At 42.2% G+C, this 17,785-nt stretch overlaps 6 protein-coding genes and 1 long non-coding RNA gene across 10 annotated transcripts; 3 read left to right on the top strand and 4 right to left on the bottom strand.

The window, feature by feature from the left end:
• Positions 1-112: 112 nt before the first annotated feature.
• Positions 113-2,808, top strand: LOC105454269 (tetratricopeptide repeat protein 8). Its single transcript, XM_011696785.1, has 8 exons — positions 113-274; positions 357-549; positions 635-767; positions 848-992; positions 1,074-1,498; positions 1,696-1,867; positions 1,935-2,141; positions 2,211-2,808. Exons 1-8 carry the CDS (start codon positions 176-178, stop codon positions 2,325-2,327), a joined length of 1,491 nt encoding a protein of 496 aa, XP_011695087.1. The 5' UTR covers positions 113-175; the 3' UTR covers positions 2,328-2,808.
• On the bottom strand, positions 2,362-5,312 carry LOC105454270 (protein YIPF6). The gene is made up of 7 exons (XM_011696786.1): positions 4,915-5,312; positions 4,598-4,729; positions 3,799-3,877; positions 3,683-3,725; positions 3,473-3,604; positions 3,211-3,368; positions 2,362-3,117 (listed from the first exon to the last, which is right to left on the bottom strand). Exons 1-7 carry the CDS (start codon positions 4,945-4,947, stop codon positions 3,002-3,004), a joined length of 693 nt encoding a protein of 230 aa, XP_011695088.1. The 5' UTR covers positions 4,948-5,312; the 3' UTR covers positions 2,362-3,001.
• A 92-nt stretch (positions 5,313-5,404) lies between these two features.
• On the top strand, positions 5,405-7,880 carry LOC105454268 (coiled-coil domain-containing protein 134-like). The gene is made up of 3 exons (XM_011696784.1): positions 5,405-5,738; positions 6,293-6,502; positions 7,136-7,880. The coding sequence occupies exons 1-3, from the start codon at positions 5,456-5,458 to the stop codon at positions 7,477-7,479; spliced, it is 837 nt and encodes a 278-aa protein (XP_011695086.1). The 5' UTR covers positions 5,405-5,455; the 3' UTR covers positions 7,480-7,880.
• Positions 7,881-8,087: 207 nt separating this feature from the next.
• Positions 8,088-15,639, top strand: LOC105454265. Its single transcript, XM_011696778.1, has 9 exons — positions 8,088-8,539; positions 13,008-13,123; positions 13,275-13,386; positions 13,633-13,760; positions 13,855-14,060; positions 14,143-14,438; positions 14,576-14,822; positions 14,895-15,086; positions 15,195-15,639. Exons 1-9 carry the CDS (start codon positions 8,488-8,490, stop codon positions 15,295-15,297), a joined length of 1,452 nt encoding a protein of 483 aa, XP_011695080.1. The 5' UTR covers positions 8,088-8,487; the 3' UTR covers positions 15,298-15,639.
• On the bottom strand, positions 9,844-14,947 carry LOC105454264. Its single transcript, XM_011696777.1, has 3 exons — positions 14,897-14,947; positions 12,104-12,253; positions 9,844-10,309 (listed from the first exon to the last, which is right to left on the bottom strand). The coding sequence occupies exons 1-3, from the start codon at positions 14,933-14,935 to the stop codon at positions 10,193-10,195; spliced, it is 306 nt and encodes a 101-aa protein (XP_011695079.1). The 5' UTR covers positions 14,936-14,947; the 3' UTR covers positions 9,844-10,192.
• Positions 12,277-13,309, bottom strand: LOC105454263. The gene is made up of 3 exons (XR_974971.1): positions 13,221-13,309; positions 12,974-13,104; positions 12,277-12,711 (listed from the first exon to the last, which is right to left on the bottom strand). It is a non-coding gene; the product is annotated as an uncharacterized LOC105454263 (long non-coding RNA).
• On the bottom strand, positions 15,447-17,758 carry LOC105454267 (NADH dehydrogenase [ubiquinone] 1 subunit C2). 4 transcript variants are annotated; one of them, XM_011696781.1, is made up of 4 exons: positions 17,396-17,758; positions 16,558-16,701; positions 15,881-15,949; positions 15,447-15,589 (listed from the first exon to the last, which is right to left on the bottom strand). In XM_011696781.1, the coding sequence occupies exons 1-3, from the start codon at positions 17,583-17,585 to the stop codon at positions 15,900-15,902; spliced, it is 384 nt and encodes a 127-aa protein (XP_011695083.1). In that variant the 5' UTR covers positions 17,586-17,758; the 3' UTR covers positions 15,447-15,589; positions 15,881-15,899. The 4 variants fall into 4 exon arrangements, with proteins under 4 accessions (XP_011695083.1, XP_011695082.1, XP_011695084.1 ...); XM_011696780.1 differs by lacking the exon at positions 15,447-15,589 and adding an exon at positions 15,629-15,752; XM_011696782.1 differs by lacking the exon at positions 15,447-15,589 and adding an exon at positions 15,629-15,744.
• Positions 17,759-17,785: the final 27 nt, after the last annotated feature.

Here is a 17,785-nt window from a genome sequence, read left to right as displayed (position 1 = left end):
ATTTTACGCCGGCAAAAGAAGTAACTCGGAATAATCAATAACTTCGCTTGTGCTTGTACTACAGTCGTAAGGCAGGTGGTTGCACAAAGCATAGTATAAAGGTATAGTCTACAGTAATCGGATCAATGCCACGGGACTGATATTCCATTTCGAGGAAATTCAAACTTTGTCGAACATGGAATTATTTAAAGCTTTGAGCTTATTCAGCCGGCAAAAATACGAAGAGTGCGCCGCGATATGCACGGATTTGTTGAGGAAAAATCCGCTGGATCAGGTATATATTAATATATACACTGTTTCTCCTTGTTAATAATTGTTTTTGCATCAGTTGTGACATATATGACTTCGTTCACCAGGCCGTGTGGGTCCTGAAAATGCGCGCCTTAACGCTGCAAGTTTACGTGGACGACATCGAGGGTGAGGAGGAGGGAATCGCGGAGACCCTGTTAGACAATTACGCGATATCGACGATGCCCAGGCCGGGTACTTCCTTGAAAAATCCTGGCACCAGTTACACTGGTCAGGGAGTGCGACCTAAGTCACAGTCCGGTTTGTCAGAGAGCTATCACCTTAAAATTCCAATTTTTAATCTTTCAAGCATTCTAAAACGAGATTCTGCATTGACATCTTAAAGGCAGGCCCGTTACCGGGGTAGTACGACCTGCCACTCAGGCAGCGATGTCCCAATCGATTGAGCAGGCGTTGAGAACACCGAGAACAGCGATGACTGCCAGGCCGATTACAGCAAGCTCAGGCCGCAGCGTTAGGTACCGTACAACATGCGACTTATGTACGTGTATCTTAATTTTAATCATGAAGAGATTAAACGAGATCTTCGCCTTTCAAGGCTTGGCACGGCGTCGATGTTGACGGAGCCCGGTGGGCCTTTCATCCAACTGTCGCGATTGAACATAACTAAATACGCTAATCAGCAAAGCATAGCGAAACCGTTGTTCGAATATATATATTATCACGAACACGATGCGAGATACGTGAGTATCTTGTAGATGTTATATTGACAAAAGTATTATAATAATATTTTAAAAGTGTGGTTGAATTGAATATATTAACAGGCGCTGGACTTGGCCGTCCAGGCGACGCAGGTCTGTCAGTACAAAGACTGGTGGTGGAAAGTTCAGCTGGGCAAGTGTTATTACACCTTGGGCCTGGTGAGAGACGCGGAGCAGCAGTTCAAGTCGGCGTTGAAGGATCACAGGAGCGTCGAGACGGTCTTGCGGCTGATCAGGGTCTACATCAGGCTCGATCAGCCGGTGGCCGCGCTGGACACGTGCAAGAGGGGCCTCGAGTTCTTCGCGAACGACGTCACGATCCTCACGGAGATGGGCCGTATATTCGAGGGTCTGAACAACGCGACGATGTCCATGAAGTATTACAAGATAATTGCGCAGGAGGACGCTTCGCACACCGAGGCGATCGCCAGTATAGGCATGCATCATTTTTACAACGATCAACCGGAGCTAGCCTTGCGTTATTACAGGTATACGTATATAATATTAAATGTAATATATGTACAGAAAAAACTTAAAATATCCAAGATACAAGATCGCATGTATGTCTTCTTATTTTGTTATAATTTATTTTTTCGAACTGATCATGTAGATTCGTTTGTATATCTTCAGCGCTTTATTTATATGTATAACAATAAATAGTAAATTTCGAAAATAAATGTTTCAGGCGTCTCTTGCAGATGGGCGTGCATAACGCCGAGTTGTTCAACAATCTCGGGCTCTGTTGCTTCTACGCTCAGCAATACGATCACACTATATCGTGCTTCGAGAGAGCATTGAGCCTCGGAACCGACGAGAACGTGGCTGACGTGTGGTACAACATCTCTCATATTGCTATCGTATGTACAACTTATTGCGTATTTATGTTTTGAAATATAATTTATACATGGATGGACGCGATTGCAGACGCTGGGCGATCTCATAATGGCCGAGGAGTGTTTGAGGCTAGCCATCGCGAGCGATACTAGGCACGCTCTCGCCTACAACAATCTCGGCGTGTTAGAGATGCGCAACGGGAACGTCACCGCGGGGAGAACGTATTTCCACGCGGCGGCTAACATCGCCAGTTACGTGTACGAGGCGCACTTCAACAGCGCGCACTTAGCTTACGAGGTAACTGTTCTTAATTTATTTTGACGTATGCCGAGCGTGCATTACAGACTCGTTCGCATGCACATACAGGTTGGGGACCTGCAGACGAGCTATATCGCGGTGCAAAAGTCATTGAACGCATATCCCGCACATCACGACAGTAAGACTCTTTTGCGGAAGCTGCAGCGATACTTCTCACATACGTGAAATAAACAACTCGAGAATTTCTTACATTCCATAGTATTGTTTGATTTCTATATTATTTTATTTGTAACATATAGTTTAAACGTAATTCTATGTACATAATATACAAAAAGGTACAAATCATACTTCAGATTTCTGCACCGTTTAAAAATTTAACGTTACAATTAATAAAATCGGAATCTGGTAAAAAAAAAGTAACGATCGTTAAAAAATTTATGGAAGAGATATCCGGACGCAGCAGTCTAGAATCAACGACAAGCAATTATCGCTCGTATTATTTCGTTTCTCTTTTTTTCTTATCTCAAGTCTGTACAAATATATACCAATTTGACAATTTTCTCATTCGTGGAGAGAGAATATATTTTTGTATCGGCAATAAATCTGTCTCAATTGTAGCGTGTATTTAGCGAGATTAAATATAATTACAAGTCTGATAATTGACGTATCGAATGACAATCTAAGATAATAAATACTTGCCTACTTATATACTCGTGTATTATTCACAAAAAAGCACGATATTCGGAATATGTCCAAATGCAGAACTTGGAAAATACCACGTACGAAAAACGTTGCGTCTCCTTCCGTTCGTTTCTTTTTTCCCTTTCGTCTCCTGGCATTTACACAGAAGGCCGGAGCAATGTGCAGTCTTGTAGCAAATTAATATTTGTGTCCGCATTTTATGTGGTGTGGGATATAACTAGCCACGATATGACGAAGTAGAACAGGAAAATTGGATATACCGCTAGCGCTTTTCTGCCTGCGGGCTGACTGTCGCCGAGGAATGCCATCGATGCTGAAATATTAATGTAATTTTAATACAATACAGTTTCCTTAGGAGATGATTTGTTCTGAAGAATATACGTAATCTTACTAGAATAATGCTTACCATACGTTGCCCATAAGAATCCAATCATGCTGATCACGAACCTGAGGGTAAATAGGAGATTGCTTTGCTGCATCAGCAGTATAATTCTGCATAAAATTAGTGCGATGGCAGTCGGTAATAGACAATATCCCAGGACACAAACGCTTTGGAAAAAAGATCTGTAAAATTGAATTTTTTAATGTGTTATACACTTAAAGTCATTTCACAACGATTTCAATTATAAATCGATTAATAAGTCAACATTCACAGTTCATTTACTTACATATTTCCACCTAATAGTTTCGAATTCAATGTAACAACCATAGATCCAATCCACACGATAACAAATACTTCCGCAAATTCGGGTCCTCCATCGTTTGAGTTATCTGCTACATCAGTGGAACCTTGTAATATCCTGAATGAAACAATGATAAATTAATGTATACAATTGTTTTCATACATATTCATAATGTCTATGTAAAATATGTCTTACATTGCCATAAAAGTACACAATATTAATGGTCCCCATAGATCCCCTGTAATATATATAAACGTATTATATAATGATCAGCCACCTTCTTAACAGAGTTCTGTCATTCAGAGACTCACATTCTTTCAGTAGACTTTTCTTCTCTTTAGGATATAAAACATGGAAAAACTTTTTGCCTACCGTTCGAACGTCCCTCAACTGTAACAGACAGCAATACAGATATGTACTAAAAAATACGTACAAGAAATTCTACTGGAATCTGGAGTTCTTTTGGAGTTTCTTATAAAGGAATAATAATTTATATCAAATAGATTTTGATTTAATTCTTTTCTTTTTCAGTTAAAAAATACTTTAAGACTTTGTTTAAAATATTTTCTCTTTGAGGTTGTTCCACTCTTGTTGGCAATTCAATTAAATCAAAATCAAAGTTTATGTAAAGTAATTAAAAACTTGTATGAAAGACTGCAAGGAGTTGAGTCGGACGTAGATTATTTCTGTGTCTCATTTATTATTCTAAACTTTATCATTCCTCTACAAGTATGAAAGTTTGCCACTGTCAATATATATTATCTAAAATAAATGTTATCATTTCGGAGAAATAATTAAAAAATTCAAGACTGTGAGTCTTTTAGCAAGAGACACAATTGGAACAGTGTAACATTTTATCTTTGCTATTTGCCAATATTAAAGGATGAAATAATTCACTGTGAATTGACGTCTACGATGCTTGAAACCTTGAATGCTTCAAGTATCCCGTACAGAGAAAGAATTGACCAATCGTACTGGTCAATTGGCCGAATTGTTCAAATAATTTGTTAATTCCGTCTCCGTTCGAGATCTTGGATTGATTTCGTTGCGACACAAAGCTTTACACTGTGTCATCCGTGTCTCTTGCTGGAAAAACGAGCATTTACTCACAATTGTATCTCTGATGGGCTCATCCAGCGTATTAAATTCCGGCTCTCCCAAAGTCGACCTCTGCTTCGTGCCAACTGTCATCTCGCCCTCAACGTGTTGAGGATCGACAGTGTACGCGACATCGTCGTACATCTGTTGAACATAATAAACATATAAAACATATAAAACACCGAACGTAAAGTACGCCAGACCAGAGTTTCACATCAACGAAATCGTATCCCCCCCCGAGTAGTATATTCGTCGCAGCGAGTCCCAACAAACGGATGTTCGGGGCGGCACGATGACGTTTGACAAATAATAAATCGGATGATACTTACGTCGAGCTTCGTCTCGCCGTCCATCGTCGCCATATTCCCCGCCGACGTAGATTCGAATCGTTAACGAGAGCTAGGAGGAAGTATATAGCGTACGTCGACGATCCCGCGAGCGATGCGCTCCAGGCATATCAAGAGGACGAGCCGTCGTGCGCGTGCCGCCGATCGACACGTCGTCCGCGCGCGACACGTTCCGCGATGCAGCACACACAGCACGACGCACGCACACACACACGCGCGCGCGTATTTTCCTCAGCTCGCCGACTCGCGGTCGCGACTCGTTATCGGCAACGACGACCTGAAGCCATGAGGACGCCGCATTTATCCGATCGATCTCGCGGTTAATCGAGACTGATCGACACGTAAGAGATACCGGCGAGGTAATACGATTGACAATAACTGATCTCGATGATCCGCGGACGGCTCCGGACGGAGCTCGGTGGAGTCGATGGGTCGGCAGGGCAGGGGGCTTCCTCGATGCGCCGACAGGTGGCGTCAGTGCGGCCGGTGGCGGAACTGCGGCGTGGCCGCGTTCGAATGACGTATGTCAATCCGGTACCGGGGGCCGGTTTATCACTCTCGCGACGGTGCCACGGCGAGGCGAACGCCGTCCCGGCGACGTCGTCGCTCGCTGGATGTGACTTCGCCCGCGATGCTCCGCCCGTGGACGTGTCGATTCAGTCGATTCCCGCACACCTTGCTCTACGTCGTCGTGGCTATGTCGGTGTTGACATTACTCGCGCATGCGCAGCGGGAAACCGACGAGCGAGCCGCGAGCGGGCCGCGAACGGGTGGCGAGTCCAAATCGAAATTGGACGAAGAGCTGTGTACGTCTATATCGAACCTATATAATTTCTTTCCCTTCCTCGCGTTCGATTAACTCTGTTATTTACAGCTGCGCTTTCTACACGGTTTCTACCTTCTTCCAAAGCGGTAGCTTTGCATGTTGCTTCAAATACGCAAAGTGTGAAAAAAGTACAGCTGAAAAAAGACGCGAGTTTTATCGATGCGCTTTCGTGTCTCACAGATTTTATCTTAAATACAGCCTTATAGTCATAAATATAAACTGACGTGAACGTTCTGTGTTTAACGAAAAATAAATTAAAAAATAGTTTTATTGACAAATGATATTTATTTTCATAACAATTTAAGTTTTTAAATTTGTTAATTCCCCTTTGGCTTTTATGCCGCCTTTTCTAAGAAAATGCAATAAATCAGTTTATACTTGTAGCTAAGGCTGTATTTACCTCAAGTATTTTCAATATATATATTCTATTTAGTCAACAATATTTTACGTAATTGTCTTAATTTATTCTGAATATTTTATCCGGTATTTTATCTTTAACTTATTACTTCATTACCTCGACTGTTTTTGCAACAGTCAAGAAGCTATTTGCTCAACGGCGAAAGGATCACATAGAAGCTGTGCAGACTCTCCTAAAGATGGACAATTACGAGCGTCTGTACAAAATGATCGCGGTGCTGGCTGAGAAGGTGGTGGAGGTCATCGAATCGAGTAAGAGTGTCCTCGAGAAGGCCGGTTTTCTACCGCAAAACGGTTCCTTTCCAGAAGATACCAATGTCAAAGACGGTACGATTATTTATCCAGATAGCCGAATCTCTGTTGCGGAAACAGATTTCGTAAAGTGTCTGTTACAAATTTTGTCATTAGAATATATATGTCGACAGAATTCTGTTAATGGAATATGACGGCGGATTGAGTGCAGAAACCAAGTAAAATCTGGCATTTCGCAACCATTTAAATGATTACAAAATGACAGACTGCTCGGTTTTTGCTGGCAATCTGCCAACAGATTATGACAGAACACGAGTTTAATACACGCAACGGATACAGCTGACGCTGTTCTGCTGCAATTCTGCCTGGATCTGTTGGCAAACGCCGTTAACTCTTTGCTTATTAAGTTAATTTATTATTTAGCTACGATGAAAATTTGAAATTATTTAAAATTAATTTAAAAAATTGGCGGCAGATCTTTTACAGAAAGTTAATATCGGAAAAATCAAATAATCATACTTATTTTGAGTATTAAAAGCACTAGCGAACAGTACTGTTTTTAATACTCGAAATAAGTAATTAAGTATTTTGCGCCTACAGTATTAAATTATTAAAGTATTTGTGTAAGAGATGTTAACGATTTTATATAAGGATAACAAATCGAAATCCATCCGGACGTCTCTCCCTAACTTACTGTGTTTGCCGCAGCGTTGTCCAGCATCCTGGAGAACACCGCGCTCTTCGGCGACATCATCCTGCATCTGCCGGACATCACTCACAGGATACTGAGGACGCAGCCGGGATGGAACTCCACGTTACACTGGTCCCTGAATTTCGTCAATCAGACGCGGCATTTGCTGAACAAATCGACCATCACGATGTTTCGCCTGGTCGAGCAGGAGCTGAACATCACGGAACGCGATCCGGCCTATTTTAATCCGTACAGAAGCGCCGCGCACGCCGGTCAGCGTGAGGAGCCCGTGAAGAAGAAGAAACCTGCGAAGAAGGAAAAACGCAAAAAGGGACCGCAGATTGCTAAAATCGAGCTGTGAGCCGGCACTCTGGGCGCTGGCGAGAATTCCTCCAACCGGTTCCTAAATCGCCTCGTCGAGAAGCGATTTATGGCTCTTCGCGGCGCTGCCGTTGAAATCCTAGAAAAGGTGGACATCATATCTGATTCCGAATCTTACGGGATTGATAACGACGAGCTTCCGAATGGCTTAATTCGGCGAGGATTAACTATATATTTCTACAATGTCTATATAAATAGTATTATATAATTATAATTGCCAAAAGCTATAATTAAGAATGCAAATCTAGCATTTATATTTAATAATATTCTCGCCAATATGTTGCCATACATAATGTATGTTATCTGGATATGTTGCTATACATATCGAATTCCGAGATAAAGTCTCCTTTCAGTATCCAATAAAAATATTGCAATCAACAATTGCGTTTGTAGCTTGCTGCAAAAATTATAGCTTTACACAAAAACTCTGACGTTCCATTTCGATTGTCTTTTCAGCTCGAATAATTGTCGCGTTGCGGCGCAATTTGTCCGACTCTACTCCCGCGGCGGCGGAAAGATCGTCGCGGAGCGGCGCCGATCCGTCCCTGTTTGAAAGCGAAACGAGCGGAGAGGGCTCGAGGGCAAAACGTTCGGGCCGCGAGCGAGCCGTGAATCTCTCACGCGCTGCGGCGTGTCGTGTCCGATATGAGAGACAGCTTTTCTCGTTCGGTTTTATCCCGAACGACGATCCGCCGCGCCGCTCCGGTAGAAAGTGGTCAGCCAATGAGCTGGAGAACTGATTCCTGTGCCGGCCAGTTGCCGCGAAGTGCCGCGGCGGCGGCGGCGGCGGCGACGACGACGGTGTACCCCCGGCAGTGTCGCGGTAGCGGATCAGCCCGGTGGATCGGTGAATCGGTCGGTCGGTTTCGTTCGTTCGGTCGGGTCGGTCGGCTGACGATACGTCGCCGTGGTCGCGGTGGTTCGCACGGAGCTGGACGAGGGAAGCACGCGGAGGGAATTCGGGAACGAACACGCGCGGCACGATACGATGAGGCTCCAGGAAGCGGCGCTGCTCTGCGCCGTCTTGACCGTCGTCGCAGGTAGGCGCGCCCCTCGCTATCTTCGATATACCACCTTTCTCTCCGTCGGCGTTTCCTGTCCGTGTGGGAGGACCGGAAATCGGAGAAATTGTTCAAAGTCGTGGACTCGCGCGAAACTCTTCTCTCTTCTTTCTCCGACCGTCTCTCTACTCCGTGATAAAATAAAAGTCAATAGTGAAAATCCTTCTACCTCGTTTCCTGGAAATTGCGAAATTTCGAGATTGAATTTTTATCGATTAAAATTACCGAGTTCCTTTTGCCGCTCACCTTTGCAACGCTCGGGCGTGCTATCGTACCGCGTTCCACTGATTATACCGAGATCGTTTACAGTTCGCTTTCGAAGAATTACGAAATTCCAAGGCGATCGTCCAACATTGAATTCCTAAAGCATGCACTGACTCGACAGTCTGGTTTCTGTCGTCTTGTTATTCCTCTAAGGAACTATGTCTGACCAGTTCTAGCGTCATCGACGTTAATTTTGTCCTTTTTTCCTTCGGACGGACGGTATCCTTCTCCCGCGAAACGTTCTCCGCGCGTTGCGTATCTTTTTCTTATTTCTCTCTTTGCGCACCTTTTCGTGGCCGTTACTTTTAATCGATAGCGTTACGCGCGAGAAAGGAAGTACGTAATTGTAACGATCCGATAAATAATCGCATATCAAGCAGCTCGCTCTTACGTCGCGATATTCTATATTTGTATTGATTTATCACAGAAATAAACAGAAGTGCTGCATATATGAACGATACTCGTCTAATTAAAGAATAGAAATAATCACCGACATGATTCCCTTACAGAAATTATATTATTTAATACTGGAAGATATTAATTACTTATTTTAAGTATTAAGCAACGATGTTTTTGATATTTAAAATAAATAATTTTAGTATTAAATTGAATTTCTCTGTAAAGATTTATGATTTGACTAATTGATCCACTTGAAAGATCCCTCGGTAAAAATCTTCCATGGGACATACAAAATATTTCAATCAGTCCGCAGTAAAACAAAAGGAAAGAAAAACGTAGAAATCCCGGGAAGGCGAGAGACGACTCGGACGCGCCGATAAATTCGGTATATACGTCGGCGGTTTCACTCGCGTTTACATAAGATTTGTTTCACGCGCATATGGCGTACCTATACGCGAGAGAGCGCACACACGTGTCACCGCACGTGTGCGTGCGTCCGGACGATAGAAGGAAACGTTGCACCTGAGAGAACGAAGGAACGCAACGCGTTCGCGAGCGCAACGTCATTGCCAACGTGCGCTGGTGGATATACCTTCACTTTCCACTTTGCTGTTAAACGGACCTCTTTGACATCCGCGAACGCGAGCAACACCTCTCTCGACGAGGCTGCGGCCGCAACGCGTCCCGTCCTCGCTCGTCGCGACTACATCCCGCCTGGAAAAGAAATAGACTAGGATTGAAGAGACGTTCGTTGCGCGATATTGCGTTTATCAAGAATCAAATAAGGCAGATTAAACGGAAGAGAGAGAAATTCTATAAAGGTTTCATTGATAATCTCTTATTACCTCGCACAGATTATCGAAATCTATAACTTGCAACGAAATATATCTTTTTCCTCCTCCTCATTGTTTGAAATGTATCTTAGTTCTTTCGAGTCCCGCGTATAGAATGTAGACATCCGTCATTGTATCAGGAAGTCCAGCGAAAGTGAGGTCGCCGATTCCGCGGCATTTTGCCGGGCTTTAATCGCCGAGCGATCGAGTTGCACGTATCAGATGTTTTCACATGTAATTTCCGACCGATCTCCTGTACAAACCGAGAAAACTTTATTACCTCGTTTACGGCTTACGTTGTGAATTATCACAGAGAGTGATTTATCTTGCCTCATCGTTTAATAAAAACGGAATCGTCGTTTAGTTTAAGTGTGGCTTTTAAGAAGCGTATAACTGCAAATCATAAAGATCTGATTCGCAAAAGAGATACGTATTTTGGTAGAAAAAATTCTTCTCAGAATATTTTTAAGAATTTATAATAATTTTATATCTAAAATTGAGATGAAGATTTCTGAAAAAAATATTATAATTCTCAAACTTCTTCGGATTTTCTTTGGAAATTATAGAATGAGAAATCTTGGCGTTTTTAGAATCTCTCAGAGAATTCACGTTATGTAAAGAACTTCTAGAAAAGATGTAGACTTTCTCGGGACTTTGTAAAATTATACAGAAATTCTGCAACATTCTTGAATTTATATAAATCGAAATTCTGAAAAATTATTATAATATATGAAGAATTCTAAGAAAAATTTTCACCAAGGTAACGTTATTTTTGATTTAATTAATCTTATTTTGTTTTAATTAATATTGCAAAAGGAAAACGCGGGACAAAATTAAATGTGCTACGCGTAACGATTATAAGGTCAGTGGGAAGAATCTTCGTAGGTGCTACTTTCTCTCGCGAGCGTTACGCACCATTTTTAATACCTTCAGATCTCCGTCGCGATCGCGCCGTCGTACAATTTCTCTCATTATAATCTCGCGTCGCTCGTACCGGCCGCTCTCTTATTAGTCCAAATTTCAATGCTAAGTTCAGTCAATTAATCGCCAGCTTTTAAATTTACTACTCGAGAGAAAATGCCAAATGAAAGAGAAGTACTTAAAGAACCTTGACTGCGCCGCGTAGAGCTCTATAGACGTGGACATAATGTTAGCTCAAGCATATCCATTTATTACCCGCCGCGAGCGCGTATTATGAGTTTCGCGAAAAACTTGTGCAACTCTTGCGCATGCAGTCGCGGTACGCGCGTCTGGAATAGCCCCCCCGAAGAACTCTTCCGGCACTTAGAGATTCTTCGAGCGTTCCGCATAAATCGATTGCACGGCACGCTTGGCTGAACAGCTAAATAACGGTGCATCCAGCCGGGTGGCAGGACCCCAGACTGCGCGCGTAACGTGTTTAACGCTCCCCGAGAGATATTACGTCCATTCGCGGAATCCGGATTAACATTAAGCTAAGGTAAATGTACATACCAGTGACTGAACATGCATCTATATCTGAACACGTACACAAAATTTATTAATCTCAAATGCTTTTTTTATTATAATATCAAAATTTAATTGTAAAAATATTTAAAGATTACAATTAAATTACAATATTATGAAAAAAGACATTTAAAAATAAGTTTCTGTGCTTGTTTTGTGTACTTGTTCAGTTATAGATACACGTTCAGTCACTGGTACGTTTACCTTATACCATATCGAAGATATTATTAGCGCGCTGGCATTTTGCGCCGCTAATCAATGGCGGATTTAACATTCTACGATTATATCAGCTTAACGCCTCGCATGAAGGAGATCTCTCTCTCTCTCTCTCTCTCTCTCTCTCTGACGCAGTTCTCTAAATTTCCGGTTTAAAAAGACGATGGAAAAAACAAGCGAGCGAGCGGAACGAATCCTGAAATATGCTAAGTGAAGTTGGAAATTCGTTTGTAAGTGCATATGCTAATGCGATACTTCGCGCCGCGTCTTTTTAGACCGCTTTTAACGCATTCGCGTTTTCACCGAAAGGAGCGTAAACGCCTCGTCGAATCCGTCGCGCACTCACGTGTCCAAACATATCGGAATGCCCGCAATCACGTTTCTCGCTTTCTCGAACTTCTCTTCTGGAATTTCTCCCGCCCATATATTTTCTCACGATGCGAGAGGCCCCTCCGCGTGCACACGCCGGCGACGCATCATCCTCATCGTCCTTGTCCTAAGTTGATGTAACACAATATTAAAGCAAATATTAAAGTCGGCACAGATCAAAAGATGTAAGGAGTCTTGCAAGTGAAGTCTCGCGTTTCGATGCGGAGAAACGCTCGACACTCTCAAGACGTTCTATACGTCGCATACAAAATTAAGTTTTGCTTTATACGACCGCACTGCCAGCCTGTCCATTCATTAAAGTCACCGTTCTGTCGCCCGCTGTCGGGCGTAATCATGCGGCTTGAAGCGTAACAACGCTTGACAGAAGGAACGCAGTAAAAGTGGAACGTAGGTACTTGATAGCCAACACAGCTGCCAGCCGGCCTCATTCGGAATACAAGAGCGTAAATACACTCGGGCGTAAACGTGTCTCGAGTAAGCGATCCCCAACCTTGACATTTTCCCGGCTTTCGAACATTAAATCATCTGTGTGATCGCGCGCGCGCGCGCGCGAAACGTCATCGCCTAAAAACAAAATAAAATGAACTTTCGTAATCGTTCGGGATGAAAAGAGCTCGAGGGATCCTCGAGCAAACGAGCGATAAAGATGAAAGTATTTGAATTCTCGCGTAGGATTACGATTAATTACGACACGCTTCGTTACTTTTATGGAGTGGACGGAAAAAAGGGGAGAGAGAGAAAAATCCTTTGCCACGATGTATATTTATGCGCATATACGAAGCGTGTCCATGCATATTTTCTGCATGAATGAAGGAAAACCATTTACCTCCCGTATCGCGCGCTTTCTTTTATCTTCTCAGTGCATTGTCAAAAGAGCAAGAAGGACGAGGACAAGAAAGACGAGGAGTTCCGGTGTCCGGAGGGCCAGGGTAATGGTAACTTCGCCGATCCGGCAACCTGCAGGAGGTTTTATCAGGTAATTTATCATCGTTATCAATTTATCAGCTATAATAATTATGTTTCGCACATTGCTCCGATTATTTTTATTACCGGTTAAGCTCTCGATTGTTTACCTCCGATACGATTATTTGTGTACGATTGCATATTTTTTTATTGTTTTCCGAAAGTGCGTCGATGGATATCCCTACTTGAACCGATGTCCGTCGGGCCTGCACTTCGACGACATCAGCAAGTTCTGTACCTTTAGAAACGAGGCGCGATGCGGACCCATCGAGACCAGTAAGTAGAAACATAAATCTATGTCATACTGATTAAATTATGTTGATTTTAACGAGCAGAACTAAAAAAAAATCTAAAGACAATACAGACAGATCTTCAAAAAGTGATTTTTCTAATGATTATTATTTTTAGTGGTTACTTTTTGAGTTTACCATTCAAAGTCTTCGTTTGTTCGCCAAATATAATTTCCAGTGCGAGTTTAGCGCAGAAATCGTAATTTTGAGGACGATGTCTTTCAATTTCCAGCGCCAGCGCCAATCACCGAGCCGCCGACGGATTTGGCCGAGCGTTGCGACACGTCGAACTGCCAGCTTCCGTACTGCTTCTGCTCCAGAGACGGCACAATCATTCCCGGTGGTCTTCATCCGGAAGAGGTAAAACGACTTGACAACTTGACTGTGAATTCTCTTCGTGTTACTACTCTGTCGATCTATTCAAACGAAGATACAACGATTCGAATGATTTCAGACGCCGCAAATGATAATAATGACGTTTGACGGTGCGGTAAATCACAACAACTTCGATCACTATCAGAAGATATTCACCCAAGATCGCCTGAATCCCAACAACTGTCCGTTGAGGGGCACGTTCTTCATCTCTCACGAGTACTGCAACTACAATATGGTCCAGAGCCTGGCGCACGACGGTCACGAGATTGCGACCGAGACGATCTCGTGAGTAGCGCGCGCGATTACTTGCGTCCAGAGTGCGTTAAAATCAGTCGATGCTGACGAATGGCAAATGTTTTTTTTTTAGACTCCAGAAAGGCCTGGAGGACAAGGGTTACGAGGAGTGGGTCGGCGAGATGATCGGAATGCGCGAGATACTGAAGCACTTCAGCAACATATCGACCGGCGAAGTCGTCGGCATGCGTGCGCCTTACTTGAAACCCGGTCGTAACACTCAGTACAAGGTGCTCGAGGACTTTGGATACATATACGACAGCAGCATAGGAATCTCGCCGCTGAAGGTGCCGATCTGGCCGTACACTCTCGACTACAAGATCCCGCACGAATGCAAAGCGGGCACCTGTCCCACGAAATCGTTCCAAGGTAACGGAATCGTGACAAAGATTTAGTCTCGTCTATTCAACATAGAATAACAATAGGAGTGTTAAAAAATTGTGTTACTAATTTAATGAATAATGGTATACTGCACTTTTAAAGAAACGTTTACGCGCTATTATTAGGGATATGGGAGCTACCCCTGAATGCGCATTATGTGGAGAGTTACGAGGGTGGACATTGCCCTTACTTGGATCAATGCGTCCTTCACAATCACGATCCCGAAGAGGTGTTCGACTGGCTGCAGGAGGACTTTAACAGATATTACGAGCAAAACAGAGCGCCGTACATGATGCCTTTCCATACTAATTGGTTCCAGATCAAGGAATTGGAGCGCGGCCTGTCGAAATTTCTCGATTGGGTGGTAACGCTGTGAGTGCAAAATGCATAACACGTACATCTATCAAGAGAAGCCTCGAGGTATTAAGATAAACATTTTTACAGACCTGACGTTTACTTCGTGACCGCCACGCAGGCGTTGACATGGATGACCGATCCGAAACCGATCAAGGCTCTGCACAACTTCGAGGGATGGTCGTGTAAGAAGAAAGAGAATCTGCCCGGACCGCCGTGCAACAATGCACACAAGTGCGCCTTAGACTTCAAGCCTTCCGAATCGAATTTCACAACGACTAGGTAGAGATTGAATCAACAAACTGTTGATAACACATAGAATTATTAAATAGTTGCTAAATATTTTCAGTGAATCGTAACTGTATTTGTTTGTCAATTGTGTGTTAACAGGTATATGGAAACGTGTAGAGAGTGCCCAAACAAGTATCCCTGGCTGGGTGACTCGAAGGGTACAGGGCTATACAATGATAATTACAATCCTGAAAAGAAGTAGGAGAGTGTCACTCGAGTGAGCTAGATTTAATTTAGTGCAAGCGATTCGCGCGTCCCGTTGTTATCAAAGTAGAATGTCTCGCGTGCGCGTGTGCGATGTAGACGTCATTATCGTGGCTACGCGCGCGTCAAGCATCTTACTTTCTAATATTGGAGAAACCTCGTAAAATTTTAATTTGCATCTCACAAATGTACAAGTCACAGTAATGCGTAAACTTATACTTCTATCACCGTATAGAACATATGTGCGGACAACGTTCGCATCTATTAATGTTAAGTGTGTACTGCTCGATCTGAAAGAGAAAATAAAAATGTTTCGATGCTACAAGATCTAAAAGAAAAATCTGCCCTTTATTTCTAAAGGATAGCAACAATTTAAGAGAGTCATTCTCATATATAACATTCCCCTTATTTTTACTTTATAAAAATGGCGTCTTGACTTCGTTAGTTGAAACACTATGTATTATATATATATAGATATATGTATATTTTTTAAAATATTTACACAATATGTCTACATTCATTGCATTGAACTGCACTGTCTGTCTGCATCGCGGAATACGCAATCAAGATGGTATAATCACCTCTAACAATTTTCAGTAATTAACGAATTGGGGTCCATTTCTCCAACACTTGGCTATACTTTACACGTTCTGAAAAAAGAAAAGAAAGCAACTATGTAACGTTTCACGTCAGATTAAGATAGGCGGATATCCTTTTTAACACATTCATCGCTGAACGTATTTTAGCTAGCTTTCCTTTAAAGCTTTCATTTAAAGTCATAATTAGATGACTCTATATTTAAAAAACCAAGCAAAAACTTTATTTAATTTTTAATTTATAATATTGAATTAATAATATTAAGTTATAAAAATATAACATATAGTACTGATCGAAAGTTTGAAATATCCTATAATTTTATAAAATCATGATTCTTTACAATTATTTCATTGAAAATATCAATTTATCTGTAAAAAAAATATTAATATAAAATATTTAATTAAAATATTTATATAAAATTTATAAAACAGATATTGGACAATGCAAGCACAAACATTATTCTTTCATTTAACACTTTTGATCAGGTTTGTTTTCTTATTGCTGCACTGGATTGACTTGGAATTATTCTCTCTCTTTTCGTTTTCGCCAAATTTCAAACATATACCTATTTTACTTCAGATACAAAAGTCTACACCAGTTCAGCTATAAAAAAAATAGACCTCTTTTTAAAAGTGAAGATCAAGTGTGACGGGTGCGTTACCTGGTTCGGGAAAGAGTTCTGGATGCCGTACGATATAATCTCTCAGTCTAGTATCACGTTCTGCTTGATAATCGTCAACAAGCTTCTTTGCAAATTGCGACAAGATATATCCCACTGCTACGTACTTGATATGCCTTTGCATACCTGTGACAAAAAATATCATTCGTTTTAACCGATGTCTGTTGGATTCGTTATTCAAAATTCGCAATTCTAGATATAATCCTTGGTACACACAATTAGATTATTCTTATCAGCTGAAATTAATTATAACACAATTTTTTTAAATACACAACTTTGCATATACTTTCTGAAGATGTTAAAGTAATATGTAAGAATCATTTAATAAGTTTTACAAACTCTCTTATCTCTTGTAAGGCTGATGGCAGAGAAATGTAACGTAAGATGAAAAATCCAAGTTAGAAACCGAAGAAGGGAAAAAGCACTGTCTAAAGGATCGGAAAATCATTGCGTGTACTAAAGAATAATTTTGATTTCCTTATAAAATGAGATTAACGATGAGTAAGTTGTCAGCAAGAACCTTCTTGCCGCCGAACGGGAACGCTGAGGGAAGATCCACGCGTGAACAGAAACATATAGTTCACACAGGGAGCTTTTCAGCCAAGACAGGAGTCATTCTATCTTTGTCTCACTGAACGTTGAACAAAAACAGAATGACTCCTACGTCGAATTGTGTGTCTCTTACCGAAAAGCTCCCATAATCATCCGAAATCGATTACTGTATTACATAACCGTGTCGCGAGGTTAAGTTGCCCGGAGGAAATGCGAAAGAATGAGACACCCACGCCGATCTCGTCGAGAAAATTCGAGAGACACTCACCGGCATAGAACGGCTTGATGTTGTATACATTCATGAAAGACGGAAGCGCGAAGCCGCCTATCACGAATACCAATTCCGTCGAATACTTGGACAGAATGCTGGGCTCGTACGTAGGATCCGGCTTGAGCAGCTCCAGAGCCCACTGTACCTCCGGATGTTCACTTATCTCGTGCGTGTGATGTTTACTCATTTTGTTCCCTTTTCACGACGAGAATCACTACTTTCGTGTCGAAATCGGGCAATCAGGAGCGCGATGCTCCAGTTCGGCGAGCCGGCAGGAGGGTAGCGAAAATTACAGAAATAACAGCAGCACTAGCAGCTAACTGATGCGACTATGCGAGCCGAGCAAGCTTCGTTGATCGTAGCGACAGCTGATAGAAAAAGTGACAC

Source organism: Wasmannia auropunctata, unplaced genomic scaffold (genome assembly GCF_000956235.1).
Source record: "Wasmannia auropunctata unplaced genomic scaffold, wasmannia.A_1.0 LD335987.1, whole genome shotgun sequence".
Taxonomy (NCBI): Eukaryota; Metazoa; Arthropoda; class Insecta; order Hymenoptera; family Formicidae; genus Wasmannia; species Wasmannia auropunctata.
The sequence above is the reverse complement of the archived record's forward strand: the minus strand, read 5'-3'. Positions and strand labels throughout refer to the sequence as shown.

Excerpts from the sequence above, each read along its gene's own strand:
- LOC105454269 (XM_011696785.1), top strand. The coding sequence starts at position 176 with ATGGAATTATTTAAAGCTTTGAGCTTATTCAGCCGGCAAAAATACGAA. Across the intron at positions 768-847 it reads AGCTCAGGCCGCAGCGTTAG|GCTTGGCACGGCGTCGATGT; the intron begins GTACCGTACAAC and ends TCGCCTTTCAAG. Across the intron at positions 1,868-1,934 it reads ACATCTCTCATATTGCTATC|ACGCTGGGCGATCTCATAAT; the intron begins GTATGTACAACT and ends ACGCGATTGCAG.
- LOC105454264 (XM_011696777.1), bottom strand. The coding sequence starts at position 14,935 with ATGTCAACGCCTGCGTGGCGGTCACGAAGTAAACGTCAG. Across the intron at positions 12,254-14,896 it reads GGTCACGAAGTAAACGTCAG|GACAAGGACGATGAGGATGA; the intron begins GTCTGTAAAAAT and ends ACATCAACTTAG. Across the intron at positions 10,310-12,103 it reads ATTCCGATATGTTTGGACAC|GAGATCGGTCGGAAATTACA; the intron begins GTGAGTGCGCGA and ends CGGTTTGTACAG.
- LOC105454268 (XM_011696784.1), top strand. The coding sequence starts at position 5,456 with ATGTCAATCCGGTACCGGGGGCCGGTTTATCACTCTCGCGACGGTGCC. Across the intron at positions 5,739-6,292 it reads GAAATTGGACGAAGAGCTGT|TCAAGAAGCTATTTGCTCAA; the intron begins GTACGTCTATAT and ends TTTTTGCAACAG. Across the intron at positions 6,503-7,135 it reads AGATACCAATGTCAAAGACG|CGTTGTCCAGCATCCTGGAG; the intron begins GTACGATTATTT and ends TGTTTGCCGCAG.
- LOC105454270 (XM_011696786.1), bottom strand. The coding sequence starts at position 4,947 with ATGGCGACGATGGACGGCGAGACGAAGCTCGAC. Across the intron at positions 4,730-4,914 it reads ACGGCGAGACGAAGCTCGAC|ATGTACGACGATGTCGCGTA; the intron begins GTAAGTATCATC and ends TATGTTCAACAG. Across the intron at positions 3,878-4,597 it reads AGCCCATCAGAGATACAATT|TTGAGGGACGTTCGAACGGT; the intron begins GTGAGTAAATGC and ends TGTCTGTTACAG.
- LOC105454267 (XM_011696781.1), bottom strand. The coding sequence starts at position 17,585 with ATGAGTAAACATCACACGCACGAGATAAGTGAACATCCGGAGGTACAG. Across the intron at positions 16,702-17,395 it reads CATCAAGCCGTTCTATGCCG|GTATGCAAAGGCATATCAAG; the intron begins GTGAGTGTCTCT and ends TTTTTGTCACAG. Across the intron at positions 15,950-16,557 it reads AGAACTCTTTCCCGAACCAG|AACGTGTAAAGTATAGCCAA; the intron begins GTAACGCACCCG and ends TTCTTTTTTCAG.
- LOC105454265 (XM_011696778.1), top strand. The coding sequence starts at position 8,488 with ATGAGGCTCCAGGAAGCGGCGCTGCTCTGCGCCGTCTTGACCGTCGTC. Across the intron at positions 13,387-13,632 it reads ATGCGGACCCATCGAGACCA|CGCCAGCGCCAATCACCGAG; the intron begins GTAAGTAGAAAC and ends TTCAATTTCCAG. Across the intron at positions 13,761-13,854 it reads GTGGTCTTCATCCGGAAGAG|ACGCCGCAAATGATAATAAT; the intron begins GTAAAACGACTT and ends GAATGATTTCAG.